The following is a 20,295-nucleotide window of genomic DNA, read 5'->3' on the forward strand; positions in this document are numbered from 1 at the left end:
GGGGGTCGCAGAGGGGCTGGAGCCGATCCCAGCTGACATTGGGCGAGAGCCAGGGTACACCCTGGACAGGTCGCCAGACTATCACAAGGCTGACACATAGAAATAGACAACTATTCACACTCACATTCACACCTACAAGCAGAGTCACCAATTAACCTGCATGTCTTTGGACTGTGGGAGGAAGCCAGAGCACCCGGAGGAAACCCACACTGATACAGGGAGAACATGCAAGCTCCCACCCTGGGTTCGAAACCCCCCATCCTGGGTTCGAACCAGGTACCCACTTGCTGTAAGGCAACAATGCTAACCACTGCACCACCGTGCCGCCACTTCATTCATACTCAGGGGGAAAAGTAAAGCACTGGGTGTTTGTTTAAGGTTCAGTGTGTAGGATTTAGTGACATCTAGCAGTGAGGTTGTAGACTGCATGTAGGAATATGTGTGAATGGCTCTATCCAAAGCCAGTGTTTGGTTTGTCCACTTTGGGCTAATGAAGAACAACATCAGACCTCATGGAAAAGGACCCACATGTTAAGGAGATAATGGCTCATTCCAAGGTTACAAAAACACAACAATGCTTAGTTTCTGTTGATTATACACAAATGAAAACATAGTAATGAATATGATATATACCATTTCTGCCAATAAATGCCCCTATTTCCTACACACTGGACCTTAAAATAATTGACTAATTAGTTAATTTATTTATTAACAAAACAAAGACACATTTAACATTTAGAAATTGATGACAGAAGATGCAAAGGTGTTGATGATTGTATATGCTTTTTTTTATTAATAAACAAATTGTAAAAAAGAAAACCCAACAACTTGAAAACCCTTGAAAATACTGGTTGAGAGTGGTCTTATTTTGCCTTGTAGCATATGACAATGGAGAGAAACAATATCTCACTGAATTATTGAAAACCTAGTTCATAACAGTCATATATGTAACTACGGATGATAACATTATTGTTTGGATTAATAATTTCCAAAAACAGAACTATTTACAATAAGATTAAAATCCTGGAATGGTTCATGGCACTGATGTGATGAAGTTACTTTCAGTTCATTCAATAATATGGTTACTTTGCCAGTAATGGAGCAACAACCCACTCAGATATTTATTAACACATTTTAATAGTTGTGGTCTTTTTTATGTCTTTTTAAAACCAGTTAAAGTTGAGATAAGATAAAGCCACAGACACACTACATTCAGTATTTTGAATTGTTAAGATGTAACCTCTGAATGAACTGAAAGTAAACTTGCAATATACTGTACAAGCTTGTGTGAAGCATGATTCATTTCCAAAACCCCTGAATCTGTAGTACAGTCACAAACCAAGTAATGAGTTCCATAAACTGTAAACATAAAAATGTGTATAATATGTATGTCTCTCTGAAATACATATTATGCACAGATGAATTCTCAGATAAATCACTTTTCCTCACACTTTACTGTAAAAACTGTGGAAGTGTGTTACAACAGCAAAGTGGATAGAATTAGCTCTCCCTTTCTTTGCAGGGAAATAAACACCGTCGTCTTAAATCCTTGGCAAGGCTGGCTAATCCATAATCCCACTGGCCCTTCATTGGCCCCTTTAGTCTCTGTGCAAGGCTTGTCCAACAATACACAGGTCAGGGTGTGACGCAGAGCGTAGTGTAGGCCTGAGGTTTGATTGGCTCTCCCATAGTTCTTCGTCCCTGGTTGGTTCATCATCCAGCCTATGAGAATGAATGGAGGATGTTGTCATTAGCAATTGGGGAAGTGGACCAGGTGGGTTTGTGTCAATTATAAACAGGAAGGTGCATGTATGAGATTAGTTAGTGAAGTGAGTTTACTCGGTTACTCTGGAAGAAAACATGCCAGGCCATATAGGCACAACCCCCCTAAAATTAGAGATTCACTTGAGAGATTCAAAAGACTATTTTTTTATCTCTTATACTCTATGTGTTACTCAACTGATCTAGCTGATCAGTTAGATATTTCAACAAGATACTGTATTTGAGACAACTAAATTTGCTTATCTTTGACCCAATCGTGTCTCAGTAGACATAGTTGTGATACTAATTTAATATAATATGTACATACAGTATATGGGTAATGATATTTGTGACATGGCTTTGCAGCATTTTCCGTCACCTTCAAAGCTAACTGCAGTAGTGTTGATACTGATGTTAAGTAAGAGCTCAATATGTCTGCCTTGGTAAACATAAAAACATGTCTAAAAACCAAGCTGTGTATGTGTCAGCCATTTTTAAGAAAGATCATCAATGTAACAGTGAGGTAGTGTTGGTAGCACGTTATTTTATAAGTCCTCTACTTTACTACTAAATTTCAGAAATTGCCAGTTTCCTAGAAAGGAGCTAGATATTTTGTGGAAAGGGTTGTGTAATTCAACAGTATACTGGGGAATGGGGGAAATGGTCAGGTGCTACAGTTGTCAGCTAATGCAGGTAAACATACACTGAACAACTGTGAAGCATTATCTTACAAATAAACATTCACTTGGTTACCAAGTTGTTGCTGTTGTTGTTTTGGCATTTTAACAGCTTCTTATAAACATACTTACATACTGTTTTCTACTTGCTATGTAATGACCATAGTTTTCCTAATTCTTTCAGAACAACTAAAAGTGTTCTCCATTTTCCCTCAGTTAGCACCAAATTATATTGCTTAATAGGCCCATTTCCACCGCAGGAACTTCGGGGTAATTTTACAGGGCCGGGGCTGTTGGTGCGTGTCTCCACCGCAGGAACCACCCCGAAGGACAGAGTTCCGGAACTTTTACAGGGGCTAAACAAGTCCCTGCCTCGGGGTAGGTACTCAGAATGGCCCCGAAAGACTCCTGGCTGGGGCTTGGGGATTACTTGGTGCTGATTGGATATACTCAAGGAGGGATGTGACTACAACAGAAAGCAACAAAATAGCCAGCATTTTTAAAACTCAGCAGACGAGGGTTAGCTCGTTCATATAGCTTCCGCCGCCATCTAAAAAAAACTCACTAAATGGCCCGTGAAAAAATATTTTTTCCAGCAGATATCTTAGTTACAACATGATTGAGCTAGCAAAGCAGTTTTGTGTTGATATGTGTGGTATTTATTCAGTTATGGGAAGTCACGATGTCTAGAAAGCATCAGCTAACAGCAGCAGCAAAGCTAACATCAGGACATCTGTTAAAAGCCTCCCGTTGTCGGATATGACATGAAACTACTCCATTTAGCTCAATCAAGTTGTAACTAAGACATCCGCTGCGTCGCCCCAGTCAAAATGGTCGCGCAACGATTACGTCACATCCAGAGCCCATTACTTTACAGGAACCCTCCTCGTACTCCGCTCTCTCAGTGGAGACACAGCGGTTGAGAGGGCTGAGCGAGAGGACGTTCCTGTAGTAGTTCCTGCCCCCAAAATAGTACCAGGAACTTCTTCAGTGGAAACGGGCCTATTGTGGGGTATTTTTTAAAAAATTAACCTTTTCATACCAGCAAATTTCTCCAAAAATTTACAGGAAATATGGAATAAGGGTACTTAAAAAATATACAATTATAAAAGATTGAATGAAAAGCCAAATTTAAGGATTTGAGATGTGTAACATAAAAACAGGGTGAACACTCACCCCTGTGAGTATATTGCTGGCTCACTCCCACAGGTCTCAGCCACTGAGATGCCTGGCGCTCTTGGTGGCAGACTTAGACTTGGCCTTCGTTCTGAATGGCTACGTCGGATGAAGGGCCGAGGTCCTTGAACAGATACAGGAAACCTCCCACGACTCCCCCAAGAACGTGGGAGAAAAGAGACCCCAGTAGAGGTCCATGCTTGAGGGGGTTGGGGAGCTGGACAAGGCTGGGCTTCAAACAGGGATGAGGAGACAGGGCAGAAGACTGAACGAGCATTACTGATCATCCGAGGACTAGACAAGTCTTCGCTGCTGTTCTCCCTTGACCATCTTTGTACCTTTGGGGAAGCTGGTGGAGACGGTGCTTTGAAAGGGTAGGAGGAGGATGAATTTGAGTTCTGTTTTGCGACAGGTGGGCTGGGGAGCCTCCCTTGGATTGCAGGTGGTGTAGGGAGTTTCCTGTTAACAGGAGGGCTAGCAGAAGAGGGTGGAGTAGGTTGCCTTTTGAAGGTGTGGGGACTGGGAAGTCTTCGATGTAGACTGCTTGGTGCAGAAGGTGTGGACGGTAACATTCGCCCCTTATGCATGGGTGGCGTGGCAGGTGGCTGGCTCCTGACGACTGAAGAAGGAGGCACTGTTGACGCTGTAGTGTTAGATCCAGGCACTGAAAGGTTGCCACCATCTTGTATGTCTGCTGATCCTTCTTGACTGGCAGATGGATTTGTTACTAGAGAATTTGTTGACAATCTCTGTGAGTCTGATGAGTGTCTTAGGTGTATCATCTTTCTGTCTTGCTGATACGAGGAATCTTTTTCCTTTCCACTTGGGTCTGCCTCCTGTTGAACATCTGGTTGGCTGGCCTTTAATGGAGTAGATGCACCTTGTTGATCTGCTCTAACAAGGGGGGAAATCTTGGAAACTTGTGGAGGGCCTCCTTTACTTGGCAGCACTGTCACTGACTGAACTGAGGCCTTCAATCGCTGAGATACTAAAGCCCTCTTTAATACAGGTGATTTTCTGACTTTGGTAGCCCCTTCATCAGCTATACCAGTTAAAAGACTCTGGGCACTTTCAAAAGAATTGTCCATTAATACTTCCAGTGGAGGCGGAGGAAGACTATCCAGATCTAAGTCACTGGTTTTCTCTGATGCAGTGGATTCAGGTCTACAGCTGGTTATCCCAGTGCTAAGCACAGCTTCCACATTGCCTAAACCAGGTAACACTGGGACACCACATTTCCGTACTCCTCTGAGAGGCCCCAGAACTTTAGGACCATCTAGATCCTCTATTCCTTGACTGAAGGTATCAATTAGTCTTTTAACTGAGTTTCTGCCTCTGTAAAGGCCTGAAGATGGTCGTGGTGATGAAGGAGGGCTAGGGGGTGGGGTGGCTTTTATAGGACCCTTTAATATTTTCTGGTCCTTCAGTTTATCTTCTTCCACATCACTGACTACCTCCTGTTTTTTTGCATTGCGCCTTGTAAGGCCTGCTTTGTCATCAGGTGGTTGGGGATTGCTGTTTTTCTGAAGTAAGGGTTGTTTGCGATTTCTTGCTGGAGATTGTGCTGGTGAGGTTCCTTGATTTTGTTTTGACAGAGGATTCTTAACACTTCCACCTGCCTTGCTTTTACTCATCCTCTGCAGCCTCTGGTTTAAATCCTTCTGGGTCCTTTCTAATTCAAGCAGAGTTGGATCTTCTTCTTTGCTCTGCAGGGATTCTGCTGACTGGGAACGTCGCTCTCTAGTCACTGGGGTCTTTTTTGACACTGCCTTCCGAGTAGGTGCCGTTGTTTGAGGCCTCCTTGGAGATCGTTCGACTTCCTCGGTCCACTGCCGTCTACTGGTTTTTGGGCTGCCAGCTGTCTTTGTTTTGGCACTAGCGTTCTGTGATGGAACAAACTGTATCCTACCACTTATAGCATTTTTCATTTTGAGAGTCATTTCAACATTTTGAGGATTCTCTATTCGCTTTGGGGGTAGGCGGCGTGGTTGTTGTTGTTGGTGGTCTACGGGTGAAGAATTTGATCGCTTTCTCAACCCTACTTGCACATCTTTCACACCTCTGTCCATATCCTCCTCATCATCATTGTCGTCTTCCTCCCCATAATCTAAAGAGACTGATCCTAACAATGAGTCTCTGTGGTAATTAGCCATTATAGTACATGTAGAACCTAATGAGTTGAGTGAGGTGAGGGAAACACTTGGACTTATTTGACTTGCAAGCTTTTGCCTTGATATTCCTTGCCTAATGTCCATGGGGATGTATCCCAAAGGACTGACAGAGGTAGTTCTATTTGTCCCAGTAGATGCACAACTCTCTCGTCTATGGCGTCTTTCAGATCCAGCAAGGGATTCACTCTCAGCTCCAATACCACTGTCCTCACTAAAGAGAGCAGAATCCTCTGGCCCAGGCTTGCGCAAAGAGGCCATTTCAATGCGAGATAAGAGTTGCATTAGCCTAGTCTCTACTGCACGTTTGACTTTCAGTTTCTCCTCTAAAAGCTCAGAGACAGAGGCAAAGTACTCCACTGCCTCCTCTAAAGCAGAGTCCCCAATTCCACCAACAGTCTGGCTCACATTTCGCATTCTCTGTGTGGTGTACTGAAGCAGCTGCTGCAACAAATCCGGTGGGGGCTCAATATTAGCAGAGCCAGACTTCAAAGGTGGAGAAGATGAGAGGTTTTTCATTTGACTTGGCCAAGCAAGATGTTCTCCATTTTCTTTTAAAACTTTTTCTCCCTCGTCTGCCATCTCTTCCAGTCCCTGAATTATTTCCTCATAGCGTAAAGCCATAAAAGCAACCATAGTCTGTACAGAAACCTGTGTTTGGGTTGCTTCTTCCAGGAGTCCTAGTAAAGCGTCATATTTGTTTATGCTGGGATTCAAAAAGGCATAAGCAGCTTGGTGAGCTTTTACCAAAGGTTCTGGGAAGTCCACTTTCTGTTCTGTAAGTGGTTTGTCTTTCTCCTTGTCTTTCTTCTTTAGCCCCTTAATACCTCTGGTATTTTTTTTAGGTTTTCTGACAGGCTTTTTTTCTGTCCCATCCTGCTTGTCAACATTTTTGTCTTTTCTCTGTGAAACTGTGTTGTTGTCCGTTCCTTGACTCCCCAGTTTATCCATGTTTACTACTTCAGGGGCGAGGTCAGCCACATGTCTCTTTTTCTGTGGTGTCATTTGAGCCTCTTTTTGAAATACCTGGGTTTGTCCGGCTGCCTTCCTCTCCTTTGTATCTCCATCTGTTGATTCAGTTGAATTTTGATTCTCTCCATCTTCAAAGTGAGAATCTCTGGGGCTTGCTTGAGGTGGAGGAGGAAGCATTCTCCCCTTCCTCGTGGGGCCAAGAACCCCAAAATGGTTTCCTTTGGATGGTGAGCAGCCCATTCTGGATGTTCTCAAATACAAGCTGATATTTGTTTCTTCTTTGAGACTCCAACACAGCAATGCAGTAAATGATGCAAAGAATAGCCAGGGTCCTCAGCCACCTGCTGTATCTGTCATTTTCAGATGGCTGAGGTTGTCGAGACTGATAAGATCCCTCCCCGCAAGGATGCTACCAAAACAAAACACTGACACATCCATTTTACAGATCTCTCCCACCTGTCATAGGAAAAAAATCCACAGATCGATGGTCATGTTTATATTAAAAAAAAATCCTTGTTGCGTGCTCTGAAACTCATCCTCCTCTACCTAACAAAGGACAAGCAGCTGAGAGGATTAGTGAGGCTTTCAGTGAACTCCTCAGCGTGCACATATGTCACGTTAAACCATATAAAACTCACCTACTTGTAAGACTATAAGCTCATTTGCGTAACGAGAGCTGGCCTCAGGTGGCTTTTTATAGCATGCAAAACAATATCTCCCCATTTAGCAGCCATTTCCATTGCAGAAAGAAAAGAAAAAATAAATGAAAAAGCTTTTTTTTCAATTGCATTTCATGCAGTTGCAGTTATATTCAGGTAACAGGTACTAATAGTTATATTCTATCAGAAGTGATATGATATAAAAAAAACAATTTCACTGATGCTTTAATAAACATTGATAATGTTTCCATTTGACATGCTGTCTAAAAACAGCCTTTAATGCCTTTGTCATACAGTTGTTCAGTAAGTTATTTTGGTGATTTGCTGATCCTCTCTTAACATCTATATCTAGCATCAGTGCAGTGGAACAGTGAGCCAGTCTTTAAAATAATTTGAACTACCTTTGCCTCTCAGTAGTAGACTAAAATAAAAAATAGAAAAGATTATAGTAGTTTATCTTTCCTCTCAGATTTTTCTTTTTCATCCTTTCAAGACAAATAACACAAATTAATTTAACTAAATGGGAAAAAAATGAGATAAAATAAACAACATTAATGTATTAGAAGGCTCTATAGTTTAGATCAGAATGACAACATGTACACTGAACCGTGATGTGATAAAGACTTTTTTCACAAAACATTATTTGCCTTTTTTGCACATAACTTGCAACATTATATTTTGTGTAGATATGTTAACTGCCATTTGTTTGTGAAAACATTTTATATTCTCCCATTTGGCTTCTCTTTAACACATTTCTGGTTAAATGTGTATTCATGTGTCTACTCTAAGTATTGTATAAATTGGTACAAACTTGATCTCTTAAGTATGGCAGAGGCTATTTTTACCCTCATCCATATCCTATGTAACCCATTTGCCTCAGCATGTTCTTGTGATACAATCATTGAAACTACTGTAATTGTTTTGTATTTTTCTCTCTTTTTTGTTTATTTTATATCTGTATTTGTAATCTCTGACAAGAGATTTGATGCATTATTGTTTTGCAATAATAATAAAAAGAACCAGCAGTTTCAGACTCCATTTTCATAAAGTATAGCTGCTCGCTCTTTAATAATTTTACCTTCTGTAGTCTATCAAACTACACTCAATATGCAGATAAAACTTTTAGTGTTCCCTGGACTGTCTGGCACGTTGTTCCATGGAATATTATAGCCTTACAAGTTACTGAAAATAACAAACAAATCCAATCAAGTGTTAAGGCCACCCTTCTATTTTTAATAGTTATTTATTAGAAAAGACACAACAATGTTTAATGTCAAACATAGAAATTTTGGTTGTGAAAATACTGATCTTGGGCCCCTAAGAATCCTTACTTTTTTAAGTAGCTATGTCTTATATGGAGAGTTGGAAAGTTGATTTTTCAGTGTGAATTTTCTACTTCTTAAATTGTGGTAATACAACTAAATGAACCCTAATTTGGTCTCAGCAGCACCCCGTGGCTTACTAAAATCACATTCCACAATCTTAACTCAACTCAATTACTAAAATAATGTAGGCTAATTTTACCACCATGTTACTACCATTTTTATGGAAAGAGAAACCCTATGTTTTAATGATGACATCCCATGTGTAATTTATTCCATAGTAGTTTTATCTTTATGTGGATGTGTCTATCGAGTATGTAATGTGGGTTTTCCATTTTTAATACTAAGAAATACATGCTGGAGGTTGGACAGGGAGAAGAAGAAGAAGCAGATGCAGAAGCAGAAGAAGAAGAAGAAGAAGAAGAAGAAGAAGAAGTCCGCGATTGGTCCTCCTCGCGTGCACGTGAACTGCTGAGCGATTGGCGCGCATCCTGGAGCGCGTTCCCAAACCACCTTCACCTCCGGTCAGTGCTTTGTAAATACTGATAACTTATAACCTTTTTAGCTTTAATAAACGTTGTTATAATTGCATTCTCTTCTGTTTTCAAGGACATTATTGACATCTGCTCTTAGCGCCATTACGTTTTGTACCGTTGTGTGTCTGATACAGGTGTTAGTAACATCGACAATTGTCGTCTTTTCATCGGGTTTTACAGGTAAGCTAGCTAACGTTAGCTAATCGCTCATCTTTGCTTTATTGACTGAAACCAAAAGCAAGAGCCGCGGAGGTGAGGACTGGGTTGGAGACGGTCTTAGTGTTAAAGTTAGTTTAACTTTAAGACTTGTTTGCCGAGTTTATTACTAAGTTAACGGTTCAAACAACTTCTTGCAAGCTGTTGTAATTTGTCAGCTTTCTAGCTTGGTGGCTGCGAGTTGGCTTAATACCTAGTTGTCATTAAGATGGACGTAGTGAAAGTCATTTACAAGGTTGAACTTCCCACAGTTTTTTTAAATTAAACAAGCAAATTGAAGAAACCTTACTTTGGGTTTGTAGCTAAGCAAGCTAAGTTACTTTTAGCTATAGACCAACATCACAGATTTTCCTAAAGGGGCTTAACAGTCATGCTGCATTCAAGTGCTCCTGGTATGGTCCCATTTGTAAGATGGAAACAACATGGACGCTTCAAGTTCATGTGTTGTATTTTATTGCTTAGAGCATTTAAAAAACGCGTTGATAACAGTTTGACGTTTTATATTAAAAAGTGATTTTGTCCCAGACGTGTTGCCACACCAGTACGTCCCCTAAAATAACGAAAAGACTGCTTTACCTGATTACTGCAAGTAAATAACTTTTATAACTAATCGAGGTCAGCAACTAACAGTTACGATCTAATATCGTATCACAAATTACATGTGAGCAAAACATTGATATACAATATGTGAATTAAAAAATGTGTTACAGTCAACCAAATATTTACTTTTGTGTGCTATATTTCTGTGTATATGACGACAACTTGGCAACTTGTATGCTAACATTTTTTGCTGACATGAGGGGGCGTTCTTCTCCCAGTTGGAAACTAATTTTGTGATTATTCCGACCTCACATGACTACGGGTGCAGCATATGGCACTCTCTGTCCTTTTACCCTCTTTTTGGATAAGGATCTGCCTCTGCAAACTAAATAAATAAATAAATTCATGAATAGAAGAAATCTCAGGAACAATCGATGTTGTGTGCACAGAATAACTCATACCTCTCCTCCATTTCTTTTCAGTATCATAGACCTTTCCGCTACAGATGATCTAAGCATCTGAAGCATGATGAAGCACACACACAGCTGTTGCCAGGCTTCCCCCTCAAGAAATGCTGGAGTCAGGCTCAGCAGTTCAAACTTGCTCCCAATCAGAAGAGGTCACCGGCTCAAAAGAGCCAACAGTCGAGACACCCAGGGCCTGCTAGGGAAAAGCCAGCCGAGCCAGCGTCGGGATGAGATGTGTTATGTCAAGAAGAGCTTGTCCCCGACGATCGGCATCCAACGGCAGGAAATGGAGTCGTTCTTCAAGCTTTTTGGTAAACGAATAGTCCCAATAATAAGCGTGTTTTAATTAAGTGGTTTCAGAGTGATCAATCTTACTTGAAATAATTTTGTTTGGTTACAGATGATGACCTGATCCATGACTTTCTGTGGATGGACTGTTGCTGTAAAATGACAGACAAGGTAAATGATTTGATAAAAGTGACAGAATCTCTCTGAAGCTTTGAGATGCTCAGATTAACTCACTCCAACTTTTCTCCCTATTTCATCAGTACCTTCTAGCCATGACCTTTGTGTACTTCAAAAGGGCCCGCTTCACCATCGCTGAATACACCAGGAAGAATTTTTTCATTGCACTGTAAGTTTCAAAGAAAGAAAGAAAAATTCAGCTTTTTTATTTTGATATTCTAGCAAAAAAGGAACCTGTGTGCTGCTGCCTTTACTGCCACAGCTGGGGGAAAAACTGTAACCCTAAATTTGGCTCATGTGCTCGATCTCTAGCTATCTTGCCAACACCATGGAGGAGGATGACGAAGAGAGCAAGTATGAGATCTTTCCATGGGCGCTGGGCAAGAACTGGAGGAAGCAGTTTCCTCGCTTCCTCAAGCAGCGGGACAAGCTGTGGGCACGAGTTGAGTACAGAGCTGCTGTCAGCAGGCGCTGCTGTGAAGAGGTACACACACATATAATTGCCTCAGGAAACTGATAAATGGTGTTTCTCTGGGAGTCTTCACAGTCTTGTTTGTGCTGCACACTGCAGTTTTTGTAGCGCTGGTTTAATGCCAAAAGTGCCATCTCTGTTGTTTTTATTTCCTGATGGAGCTGTGCGTGTACATTTCTCAGTCTGTGTCTCCGTATCTCTTGTCCTCCAGGTGATGGCCATTGTGTCCTCTCACTTCGTGTGGCAGCGAGAGCGGTTGGAGCACCACAGCGGTGCTCAGCGGCAGTACGCGGACCGAGACTTTAGTCGGATTCCCCGCGGGCCCTCGGCCTCTCCAGTCTCCTGCACCCTGTGCAACCGTGGCTCTGGGTTAGATATTGGTCCCGGCTCCTCTTCTCTGTCCAGAGGCTCTTCTGCGCAGAGCCCAAACCTTGCCCTTCCACACCCATTCAACTCTGCACTGAGTTTGGAGTTAACCCCACCCAGGGCCACAGCCTCTCGCAGGAAGACGGTGGAGACTAAAAGCCAGGCGCAGCATTCCTCCTGCTGCTGTGCTGAGGAGGTTTGCGGTAGGTATCACGTTTCACTAAAAGCAAAAGGCTGAGATGATCATAAAATCTCAGGAACGTTTTTAAACTTAAGCAATGTTTCTCAAAAGTATTCTAATTTAAAAATAGAAATTATTGCATGTAAGAACCTCCTACGCACTTGTACTGTAGAGGCTGTTATAAGAGGCTCTGGAACCTGCAGGGGGAGCCACAAATTCTTAACATGATCACATCTGTCCAGAAGAGTATTATATATGATTTATTTTTTATTAAGGATTTATCGATCCACCTGACAAGAACAGGTTCAACAACAGGTGCTTTTCCTGTGCACAGTCGTTTTCTGTTTCCATCTGTAGCAGCCATAATCTTAGAGGAGACTACATTTTACACTAAGAGAAAATGACTTTCTCTCTCTCGCAATGATTTCAACATGTGCAGCACTAATCTCTCAGGTAGCCAGGTGGAAGCAGACAAGTCACCATCAGGGGTGTGGGAGTGAAGTAAAAAGAATAGATAGAGTTACCGTAGTTTTTCATCATTTTTCTATTTGTTGGCCTGTATGAAAACACCCCAAATAAATACTGTAAGTGGACTACTTGATTACTGTAAGTGAATTATTTATCAGCAGGAGCATAGGAATGATTTTGTCCCCAGCTTTTTGATCAGTGTATACCACTTCAACTGGTGCATGTTGTTTGCTACACACTTAGATACAGTAGGTCTAAAAATGTTTCAGTCACACTCACAATTGATCAATCATTCATATTCATAAAATCATTTTATTCATATTTCTCAGGGACAAAGATAAGATAAACAAGATAAAATGAAACAAGATGAAACAGATTAATGCAATGATGAACTATTTATTTTTAACAAAAATAAGCAATTGTGTAACAGCAGTTGAAATAGTGTGAAGCAGATTCTCTCCTTCGCTCCATGACGTATGACGTAATTTGGATTCTGGAATCTGGATTGTGTGTAGATGTGATTTAGCTGGATTCCACCTGGGAGGTGAAACTGGAAAAGATGGTGCTGTACACATCCTGTGATACCAACTTAAATATGAACAGGAGCTTGAATATTACATTCAGTAACAGGATTAATTCTAGTGTGTTTCTGACTCCTAATAATTTAATGTCTGAGATATTTAATATTTCCAGTTGCACTAAACTACTTTTTTTATCCTCCATCTTTGTTAGATGAATCTTCCTGCGGGTCCACATGTGACACCTCCATGGACTGGATCACTAAGTAGAGCGTCGCACCACCTCAGCAGCACTGACCGAGGTGATCTGCGTGGTGCTGTCTCACCTCTTTAACGCCACTTTTACTCTGAAGAAAAGGTCTGAATCACAAGTTCAACTCACTAGTTTGTGTTTAATGTGAACACAGTGCTGAATTAACGGAACTGTCAGAACAAAGTTAACCATTTAAGTGACTGAGAAATCCATGCATCATACTGTGATGAAAATATATAAAGATTGATGTGGAACACCAAAGACCTGTTTAGCCTGCACTGAGTTCTTGATATTTATTTATGTATTTATTTATTTATGTACTGAAGCACTTCTGTTTTTTGACACACTTATTTATTCACAGATGTTAAATATAACTGTCAAAAAATGAGTTCAACATTTTGGCTAAATTATAGTTTAGCCTGCGATACATGTCCTTAAATGTACTGGGATTCAACTGGGTGTGTTTTTAGGATTGTTGCCAATGTGCCTGTTTCATAGTCCAATACTGCCTTGTGACATTTTGAATAAAAGCTTGAACCGGTTTGTGTTTTTGAGTCTTTATGACAACCTGGTTTTATTAACTTAACTTGGTTCCATTACAGGAATGGGGTACATACAAATATGTTGCTCTTTACATGCAGTAAGTTTACAGTGCATCATTCTGACCCTTATTTACTAAATGTACTGATTATCTATTGTCTGGGATTTTTAACTTTGCATTTACAAAGTAGACATCTCCTTAAAATACACCACAGTGAACATTTTGGCCTTGTTAGTTTTCAGATTATTTACAGTAAGGAGATAAATAGGTTGATATGTCACAATTATTTTTGTCCAGGCTTTCTCACAGGCAGCACAGCTACCTCACAATCTTCCTCAGTTTCACCAGGAATGCTGAAAATGAAAAAGACAATGACCGTTTCTTTACAACATCATATACACAGTGTTAAACTGGGACTAGAAATGTGGTGTTGTCTGACCTGTGTGGCTCATTTGTTCAGGATGAGGTCTAGCGATGTAGGGAATACTCCCGAAGGCTGGGTGTTCCTCTGTGGTCATCTCTTCTGAAATATAACCGTAGAACTTATAAAGGAAGAGCTCAGAATATAATGTATGACAAACACAAAGGACTTTAAATCACCTTCATCAGTCTCATCTGATGCTTCCCCCGCCTCCCTCTGGTCTCCGTCCAGGATTGGAGCTTTCCTGATGCAGTGTTTTCCATCTTTCTGGAGGGCCGGAGCCACCAACCAGTGTCGGTTTGAAACCTCCATGATGCGCTCGCACAGCAAAGGGAGCGCAGAATATCGAATCCCTTCCAGCAGGTCGATGACCTGTGTTACACTGAGTTACAGAGGGATAATCAGAGCAGCGTTTTAAACTGATATAAAACACCCACTTATACTTGTGGGTGTAATGTGCAAAATGCAGTGCATTAACACTTCAGCACGCAGGTGAACACCATAAATGTTTCAGGTGGTATCATGCCTGCCATTTTATTTTTGTTATGCTTTAATCATGTACTCTTGTGTACTCAAGACAAGCCAGGTGTTACACTATACATTATTTAGATCAAGACACATCCCACTTTAAAGACATTTTGGGAAACAGGCTGTGCTTATCTGCTGTCTTGCAGAGAGTTACATGAGAAGCTTGATATCACTCTCATGTCTGTAAGGTAATGCTGCGTTCCATTTACCTCACAAGTCTGAGATCGGGGCTGGGAATGACACTGCACCCGAGTTGATCGCGTTCCAGTTTAACAAGTTGGAAAACCAAGATGTTGGACCAGTTTGAGCCACCTTACCATTTGATACAAACGCATTACCTTATATTTGGCACATACAAACACTGTAGCAATGTGTCCACAGGTAGTAGTTGGACAGGACTGTGTGCACGACTGATTTAATGAGACACAAAAAAGACCGTAAATAACCAGTATATTACTACAGCTTTCACTACTGTTGATGAGAGCAGCCATTTTGGATTTTGAGGTCAGGGTTGGTGAGGTTCCTCTGACTTTCTGAGTTAGTTCAGTTGAAATTCCTAACTAAGAACTAGAAAATTCAGACTCCCAGTGCAAAACCGTACCACATACTATAAATACGAAGCTGGAGACAGCAGCCGGCTACGTTAGCTTAGCAAAAACACTGGAAACTGGTGGAAACAGCTAGCCTGGCGCTATATGGAGGCTAAAAGAAAATTATTAACCAGTCCCAAGATCACAAATTAACAAGTTATATCTTCTTTAATTTGTACAAATGATACGTTGTGGTTTTACTCGGGGTTATGTGCTGGATGTAAGGTTTCTTGTTTGTTTTTTTGGCTAGGATGACAAAGGCGTTACCCGCCTTACTCTGGCACTGATTGGCTTACCCTGACAGTATTACCCCAACCCTCACCAATCTCACTTGTCTTGCATAAACCTAACCAACCCAACCAACAACATCGACAAGTACTAGCCATTCAGAGGGAGAGTAGAGCAGTTCATGCCTTCACCATCATAGGAAAAAATACTTTGCATTCTGGCATCCTTTGTGCGTCTGACTCCCGGCTCCACCATGCAAAGTCGCTGCTAAAAATGTTAGCTTTCATAATCCGAGGTAAAATTTACAGCTAAGTGTTAAGAAATCTTATGCTTTGTCTCAAATCGCGTACCTCTGTACTTACACTTAATATTTTGAGTGCATAAGTGCGTTCACACTGAGCAGTATGGAAAAATGCAGTGCACTATGAGTACCCGGATGGTGCACTGAAAACGGTCAAGAAGTTGAGTGTGGAACTATGGACACTTCTCGCCCTCAATGGTCGCCACCTTGGCAACGTAGCAGAAGGGGAGCGACCACTTTTCAAACTGGAAATGGCGGCCGAGGACTGTGTGATGGCGAACGTCGCTGCATTGTACAAATACATGTGTTTTTTGCACTAAGCACCACTGTACTGTTGTCAGGTATAAGCCAGCAGTATGTTTATTGGGTTAATTTAGCAGTCTGTAATGATTTGGTACTGCAAACGATAACGCGAATGCTAATGCTAGTTTGCCAATTAGCTAATTTGCGGTCGTCATTTCTGGTGAGTGCACAATGGCTGTGTTTAGTTTGAGACAACACTACCCTGTCGAAAGTTGCGCACTACGCCAATGAGTACATAGCGCACACGGTATACTACATGGAAGTGTACTAACGGAAGTAAGTGATTTGAGACACACCATTAGTAACATTCACTAATAGCATTCATGTTCACAATTAGCAAATAATACATAATGGCTGCCAGGCAACCAGCGGAGACTACAACTGGTCATTTCAAAACTGAAATTAAATAAATGATACAACAAGTTAGTGAATTTTAGAGGCGCTGGTAAACAGGTGCTGGAAAGATTTGCAGTCTTCGTGCTAAGCTAAGCTAACATCTGCTGGCTGTAGCGTCAAATTGAGTGGACGTACAGTATATAGCCAGCTAGCTTAGATTAGCATAAAGAAATACTGGACTCCCTAATAATTGTTTGTTTAATCCCTCTGAAATTTTTAATTTATTTTTTACAGTGTGTCGTTTTTTACACTTCAGTTTTTGTACGGATTACATGAATAAGATCTAACATGTAATGAGTGAGCTTTGGAAAGAGCCAGGCTAACTGCTTCCACCTGTTTCTAGTCTTTATGGTAAGCTAAGCTAACTGGCTGCTAGCGGCTGGCTGTGGCGTCACACTTAATGGATGAGAGTGAGAGAGGTATCAATCTTCTCGTCTAACTGTCGGGGAGAAAGCGATTGAGCTTATTTCCCTAAATGCCAAACTATTCCAAAACAGTATGAAGCCACTGCACTTTGTCGAAGCTCAATATATGCAACTCCAGTTAGCCTCTCGTGTTGGGTCTGGTGTGAAAGGTGACAGTGAAACACCGGAGATACACACTTGGCAAGGTAGACAGCACAAACAGCTCCAGGGTGCAGACGTGGAGTCACAGTGGGTAAAACCAGCTGAGGGTGGGTCATGTCAAGAGCAACCTGCAACAGACAGAATCCATCAGACGAATGAGCCGCTGACACAAAATCTAATTCTCTCATTCAAAATCTAATTGGTCCTTTAAACCAGACACTGACCGCATGGAATCCCTTAGCAGCGAGGAGCGAGGAAGCCGTACAGAGGTCGGCGTTGTGAAACTGGACGTTATCGGGCCACTCCTCCCCTCGTCGCAGGTTCCAAGACGTCCTCCAGTGCTTGTAGTTCCGCACCGCTCTCGTGTGGTGGTCCTCCCTGACCTCCACACTCAGCACGCTGCCCTTAGAGCCAACTGGGAAAACCAAAAACACACGGTTCATTAGAACATGTAAAACCTAAGCTCTGACACTCTACACTTCAACTTCAGTTTCAATGGAAGTATGATGGGTGCACACCTGCTCTGGACAGGAACAGAGACATGGCCCCTGACCCCGATCCTGACTCCAACACACAGTCTCCCTCTGTGACATCCATCATCATGAGCATAGTAGCTGCATCCTGGGGAAAAAAGAGAGACACAAAAACACAAAACATCTGTGAGGAGAAAACAATCTGTAACAGGAATGCATGTGGCACACAAACAAATACCGTACCTTAGGGTATGAGATGGCTGGCCCCCTCTTCATATACAGCACATAATCTTCCAGACTGGGCCGTCGTAGAAGGAGCGAAGCCCCCATGGTTGTCTTCAGGAAGCAACCTGCTGGCTGCCCGGCTATGTCCTCATGCCGAATTGCCCCCCAGCTGCTATGCAGATGTGCCCCCGGCTTAAGTTCAAACATCTTCCTGAACTCCCCACGCCATTTCCTCCTGTGATACTCAGCGACAACCAGCTCCCCAAACACAAGCAAGCTCTCCCCAGGAAGTGTGGGTGGTGTCAACCCTTCTTCCTCATGAGATGTTCCCCTCATCTGAGCCTCTGATGGGTTTGTCTCCATAGCTGCATCTGAGCCATCCTCTTCTGAAACTCCATCATGTCCACCTTCCTCTTGTGAGCAGTGTGTGCCCGATACCTGGATGTCTGCTTCTCCTTCAGGGTCTTGCTGGTTCTGCTCCCTCAGCTGCATCACCTCAGGGCTCAGGGCGTCCTCAGGCAGCAGGCTGCTGATCCTCTCCAGGGGAGACAGGGGTCGCCTCCTTCTTGACAGCAGTGCCTGTCTGGAGGTCAGTCTGGTGTCTCCCTCATTCTCGTTGCATCTCACAGAAGCAGTTGAAAAGTGTCTGATCTCCCTCTTACATTTGTGGAGCTTTACAAGTGTGTCCCTGCTGCTGAGATGTCTCTGAGTGGATGTGCTAATTCTCACCAGTCTGTGCATGAACAGGAGTCCAGCAAAGGGCATCTGCAAAGCCATTCTTTCACTTTACAACATGACTTATAAACGTATACATAAACTAAGGGCTATATCCAGTAAATTAAAAGCAGATGGAACCTTATACATGACAGCTGTATGATTCCTTGACTTGAATATGATTCCTGCGAAATAAACTACTCAAAATAAATATAACGATAAACCTGTTTGACAGTTCACTTACTCTATAACAGCTAGCACTTCACTCGTCTTCATTTCCTGTAAGCCCCGGCTGTATTCACACACCAAGGAGGTCACCATGCTGGATAAACACATGCGAGCTACGTCATAACTGAGCGACTGCTGCAGTAATTAAAGTCCACCAGCAGAGGGCGACATCGCAACTAAACTTTATGAAACATTATTCCGCCTCAAATAGACTTTACACTGAAATTCAGCGGTCTTATCTCTCTTATTGCTTTTGTTATTAGGTTTTCTGTCCAATAACCGGGAATACATTGCACACTGTTTGTAATACTGAAGCCACAGGACAACAATGTGACATACTTTATTAAAACTGCACAGTTTTAGAGAGTTAGGTTTGCACAGCACTGTCTTTCTTTAAAATTATAGTATTTTCGACTTTATGAAATATGCAAATTCATTACATTGATTAACTGGCTGTGTTTATGTGAAATGCAAACATGAGTTTGGCGTCAAAACAGATTTATGGCAGATTTATTTTGCTGTTGGTGCGTTCAAGTGCTGTGAAAAGTCGTAAATATGTCAAGTGTTATTTCCAACAAGTGACATAAAGATAAACACATGTAAAGCGTTTATTTGTTGTTGTAAAACAAATTGGAGCAACTGTGTCAGCTCTTTTGACAGTTTTGCTGTTGTTGTTTTTTTATTGAAAGCACATAACGGCATATTTACAGCAGCTGTAAAGGGCCTAATGTAGTGGTGCTATTCGGGGGTGCTTCATCATGCTGGAATGAAGATGTTTCTGTTATTTAATAAAGTATGGCTTAAGAAAGTATGGTCAAAAGGAAGAATCCCAGTGTGCTGGAAAGAAGTGATAATTAGTATTAACGACGGGGGCAGTAATGCAATGTTAAGGATGCCATTAAATCTCAAAGAAGCAGAAGCTTTAGGTGTTGTAGGGTCAGGGTAGGATTTGTGGAGGACTACATGTACCTGGGACTGGGAGTGTTCATAAACAAAGAAACTGGACACACTGAAGAAGAGCTGGAGCGTCTCTATTTCCTGAGGCTGAGGTCCTTCAACATCTGCCAGGTAACGCTGAGGATTTATGAGTCTGTGGTGGCCTGTTTGCTGCTGTGTGCCGGGGTAGCACCAGGTCGAGGGTATCAGACGCCCACAGACTCAACAAACTGATTTGCAAGGCTAGTAACGTTGCAGGGGTGGAGCTGGCCTCTGCGGTGGCAAAGTCAGAGAGGAGGATGCTGTCTAAGTTTTGTGTCATCTTGGACAGTGTGTCACTCCCACTCTATTATAAATTCAGTGGTAGACCCAGTGATGCAGCACAGAGCACCACGGGAGGTCATTCCTGCCTGTGGCCATCAAACTTTACAACTCCTCCCTAAGAGTGTCAGACACTCGGGGTCAATAGTCTGGCACTTGGATTTAATTCACCAGTCAGGAGTTAATAATTCCATAATTTATTTATTATAGTGCATTGTGCACAAGAGATTTAAAGGTGCTATAATTCTTTGTAACACTGTCCTAACTGTACATATAATTGGTGCGATAATTCAGCTGCAGCAATACC

The 20,295-nt window shown here is 42.0% G+C and overlaps 3 protein-coding genes across 8 annotated transcripts; 1 reads left to right on the plus strand and 2 right to left on the minus strand.

Annotated features, from left to right (window-relative positions):
• Window positions 1-766: 766 nt before the first annotated feature.
• Window positions 767-7,334, minus strand: pcare1 (photoreceptor cilium actin regulator 1). Its single transcript, XM_033642276.2, has 2 exons — window positions 3,615-7,334; window positions 767-1,722 (listed from the first exon to the last, which is right to left on the minus strand). The coding sequence occupies exons 1-2, from the start codon at window positions 6,992-6,994 to the stop codon at window positions 1,599-1,601; spliced, it is 3,504 nt and encodes a 1,167-aa protein (XP_033498167.1). The 5' UTR covers window positions 6,995-7,334; the 3' UTR covers window positions 767-1,598.
• Window positions 7,335-9,146: 1,812 nt separating this feature from the next.
• On the plus strand, window positions 9,147-13,317 carry spdya (speedy/RINGO cell cycle regulator family member A). Of its 3 annotated transcripts, XM_033641879.2 has the most exons (8): window positions 9,201-9,259; window positions 9,406-9,451; window positions 10,510-10,805; window positions 10,895-10,953; window positions 11,043-11,128; window positions 11,272-11,443; window positions 11,643-12,000; window positions 13,179-13,317. In XM_033641879.2, exons 3-8 carry the CDS (start codon window positions 10,553-10,555, stop codon window positions 13,232-13,234), a joined length of 984 nt encoding a protein of 327 aa, XP_033497770.1. In that variant the 5' UTR covers window positions 9,201-9,259; window positions 9,406-9,451; window positions 10,510-10,552; the 3' UTR covers window positions 13,235-13,317. The 3 variants fall into 3 exon arrangements, with proteins under 3 accessions (XP_033497774.1, XP_033497770.1, XP_033497771.1); XM_033641883.2 differs by lacking the exon at window positions 9,406-9,451 and having other exon boundaries at window positions 9,147-9,259; XM_033641880.2 differs by lacking the exon at window positions 9,201-9,259 and having other exon boundaries at window positions 9,272-9,451.
• On the minus strand, window positions 12,827-18,853 carry trmt61b (tRNA methyltransferase 61B). Of its 4 annotated transcripts, none has more exons than XM_078174972.1 (8): window positions 18,748-18,853; window positions 17,808-18,554; window positions 17,610-17,712; window positions 17,316-17,506; window positions 17,128-17,219; window positions 14,359-14,561; window positions 14,198-14,278; window positions 12,827-14,111 (listed from the first exon to the last, which is right to left on the minus strand). In XM_078174972.1, the coding sequence occupies exons 2-8, from the start codon at window positions 18,552-18,554 to the stop codon at window positions 14,077-14,079; spliced, it is 1,452 nt and encodes a 483-aa protein (XP_078031098.1). In that variant the 5' UTR covers window positions 18,748-18,853; the 3' UTR covers window positions 12,827-14,076. The 4 variants fall into 4 exon arrangements, with proteins under 4 accessions (XP_078031098.1, XP_033497769.2, XP_033497768.2 ...); XM_033641878.2 differs by having other exon boundaries at window positions 14,198-14,281; XM_033641877.2 differs by having other exon boundaries at window positions 17,808-18,844.
• Window positions 18,854-20,295: the final 1,442 nt, after the last annotated feature.

This window comes from Epinephelus lanceolatus, chromosome 15 (genome assembly GCF_041903045.1).
Source record: "Epinephelus lanceolatus isolate andai-2023 chromosome 15, ASM4190304v1, whole genome shotgun sequence".
Taxonomy (NCBI): Eukaryota; Metazoa; Chordata; class Actinopteri; order Perciformes; family Serranidae; genus Epinephelus; species Epinephelus lanceolatus.

Bases quoted from the DNA above. Each gene is read 5' to 3' on its own strand.
- trmt61b (XM_033641876.2), bottom strand. From the start codon at position 18,566: ATGGCTTTGCAGATGCCCTTTGCTGGACTCCTGTTCATGCACAGACTG. The intron at 17,713-17,807 runs GTACGGTATTTG...TTTTTTCCCCAG, and splicing joins CAGCCATCTCATACCCTAAG to GATGCAGCTACTATGCTCAT. The intron at 14,112-14,197 runs GTCAGACAACAC...TTTCATTTTCAG, and splicing joins TGAACAAATGAGCCACACAG to CATTCCTGGTGAAACTGAGG.
- pcare1 (XM_033642276.2), bottom strand. From the start codon at position 6,994: ATGGGCTGCTCACCATCCAAAGGAAACCATTTTGGGGTTCTTGGCCCC. The intron at 1,723-3,614 runs GTGAGTGTTCAC...TCATTCTCATAG, and splicing joins CCAGCAATATACTCACAGGG to GCTGGATGATGAACCAACCA.
- spdya (XM_033641883.2), top strand. From the start codon at position 10,553: ATGATGAAGCACACACACAGCTGTTGCCAGGCTTCCCCCTCAAGAAAT. The intron at 10,806-10,894 runs GTAAACGAATAG...GTTTGGTTACAG, and splicing joins GTCGTTCTTCAAGCTTTTTG to ATGATGACCTGATCCATGAC. The intron at 10,954-11,042 runs GTAAATGATTTG...CTATTTCATCAG, and splicing joins GCTGTAAAATGACAGACAAG to TACCTTCTAGCCATGACCTT.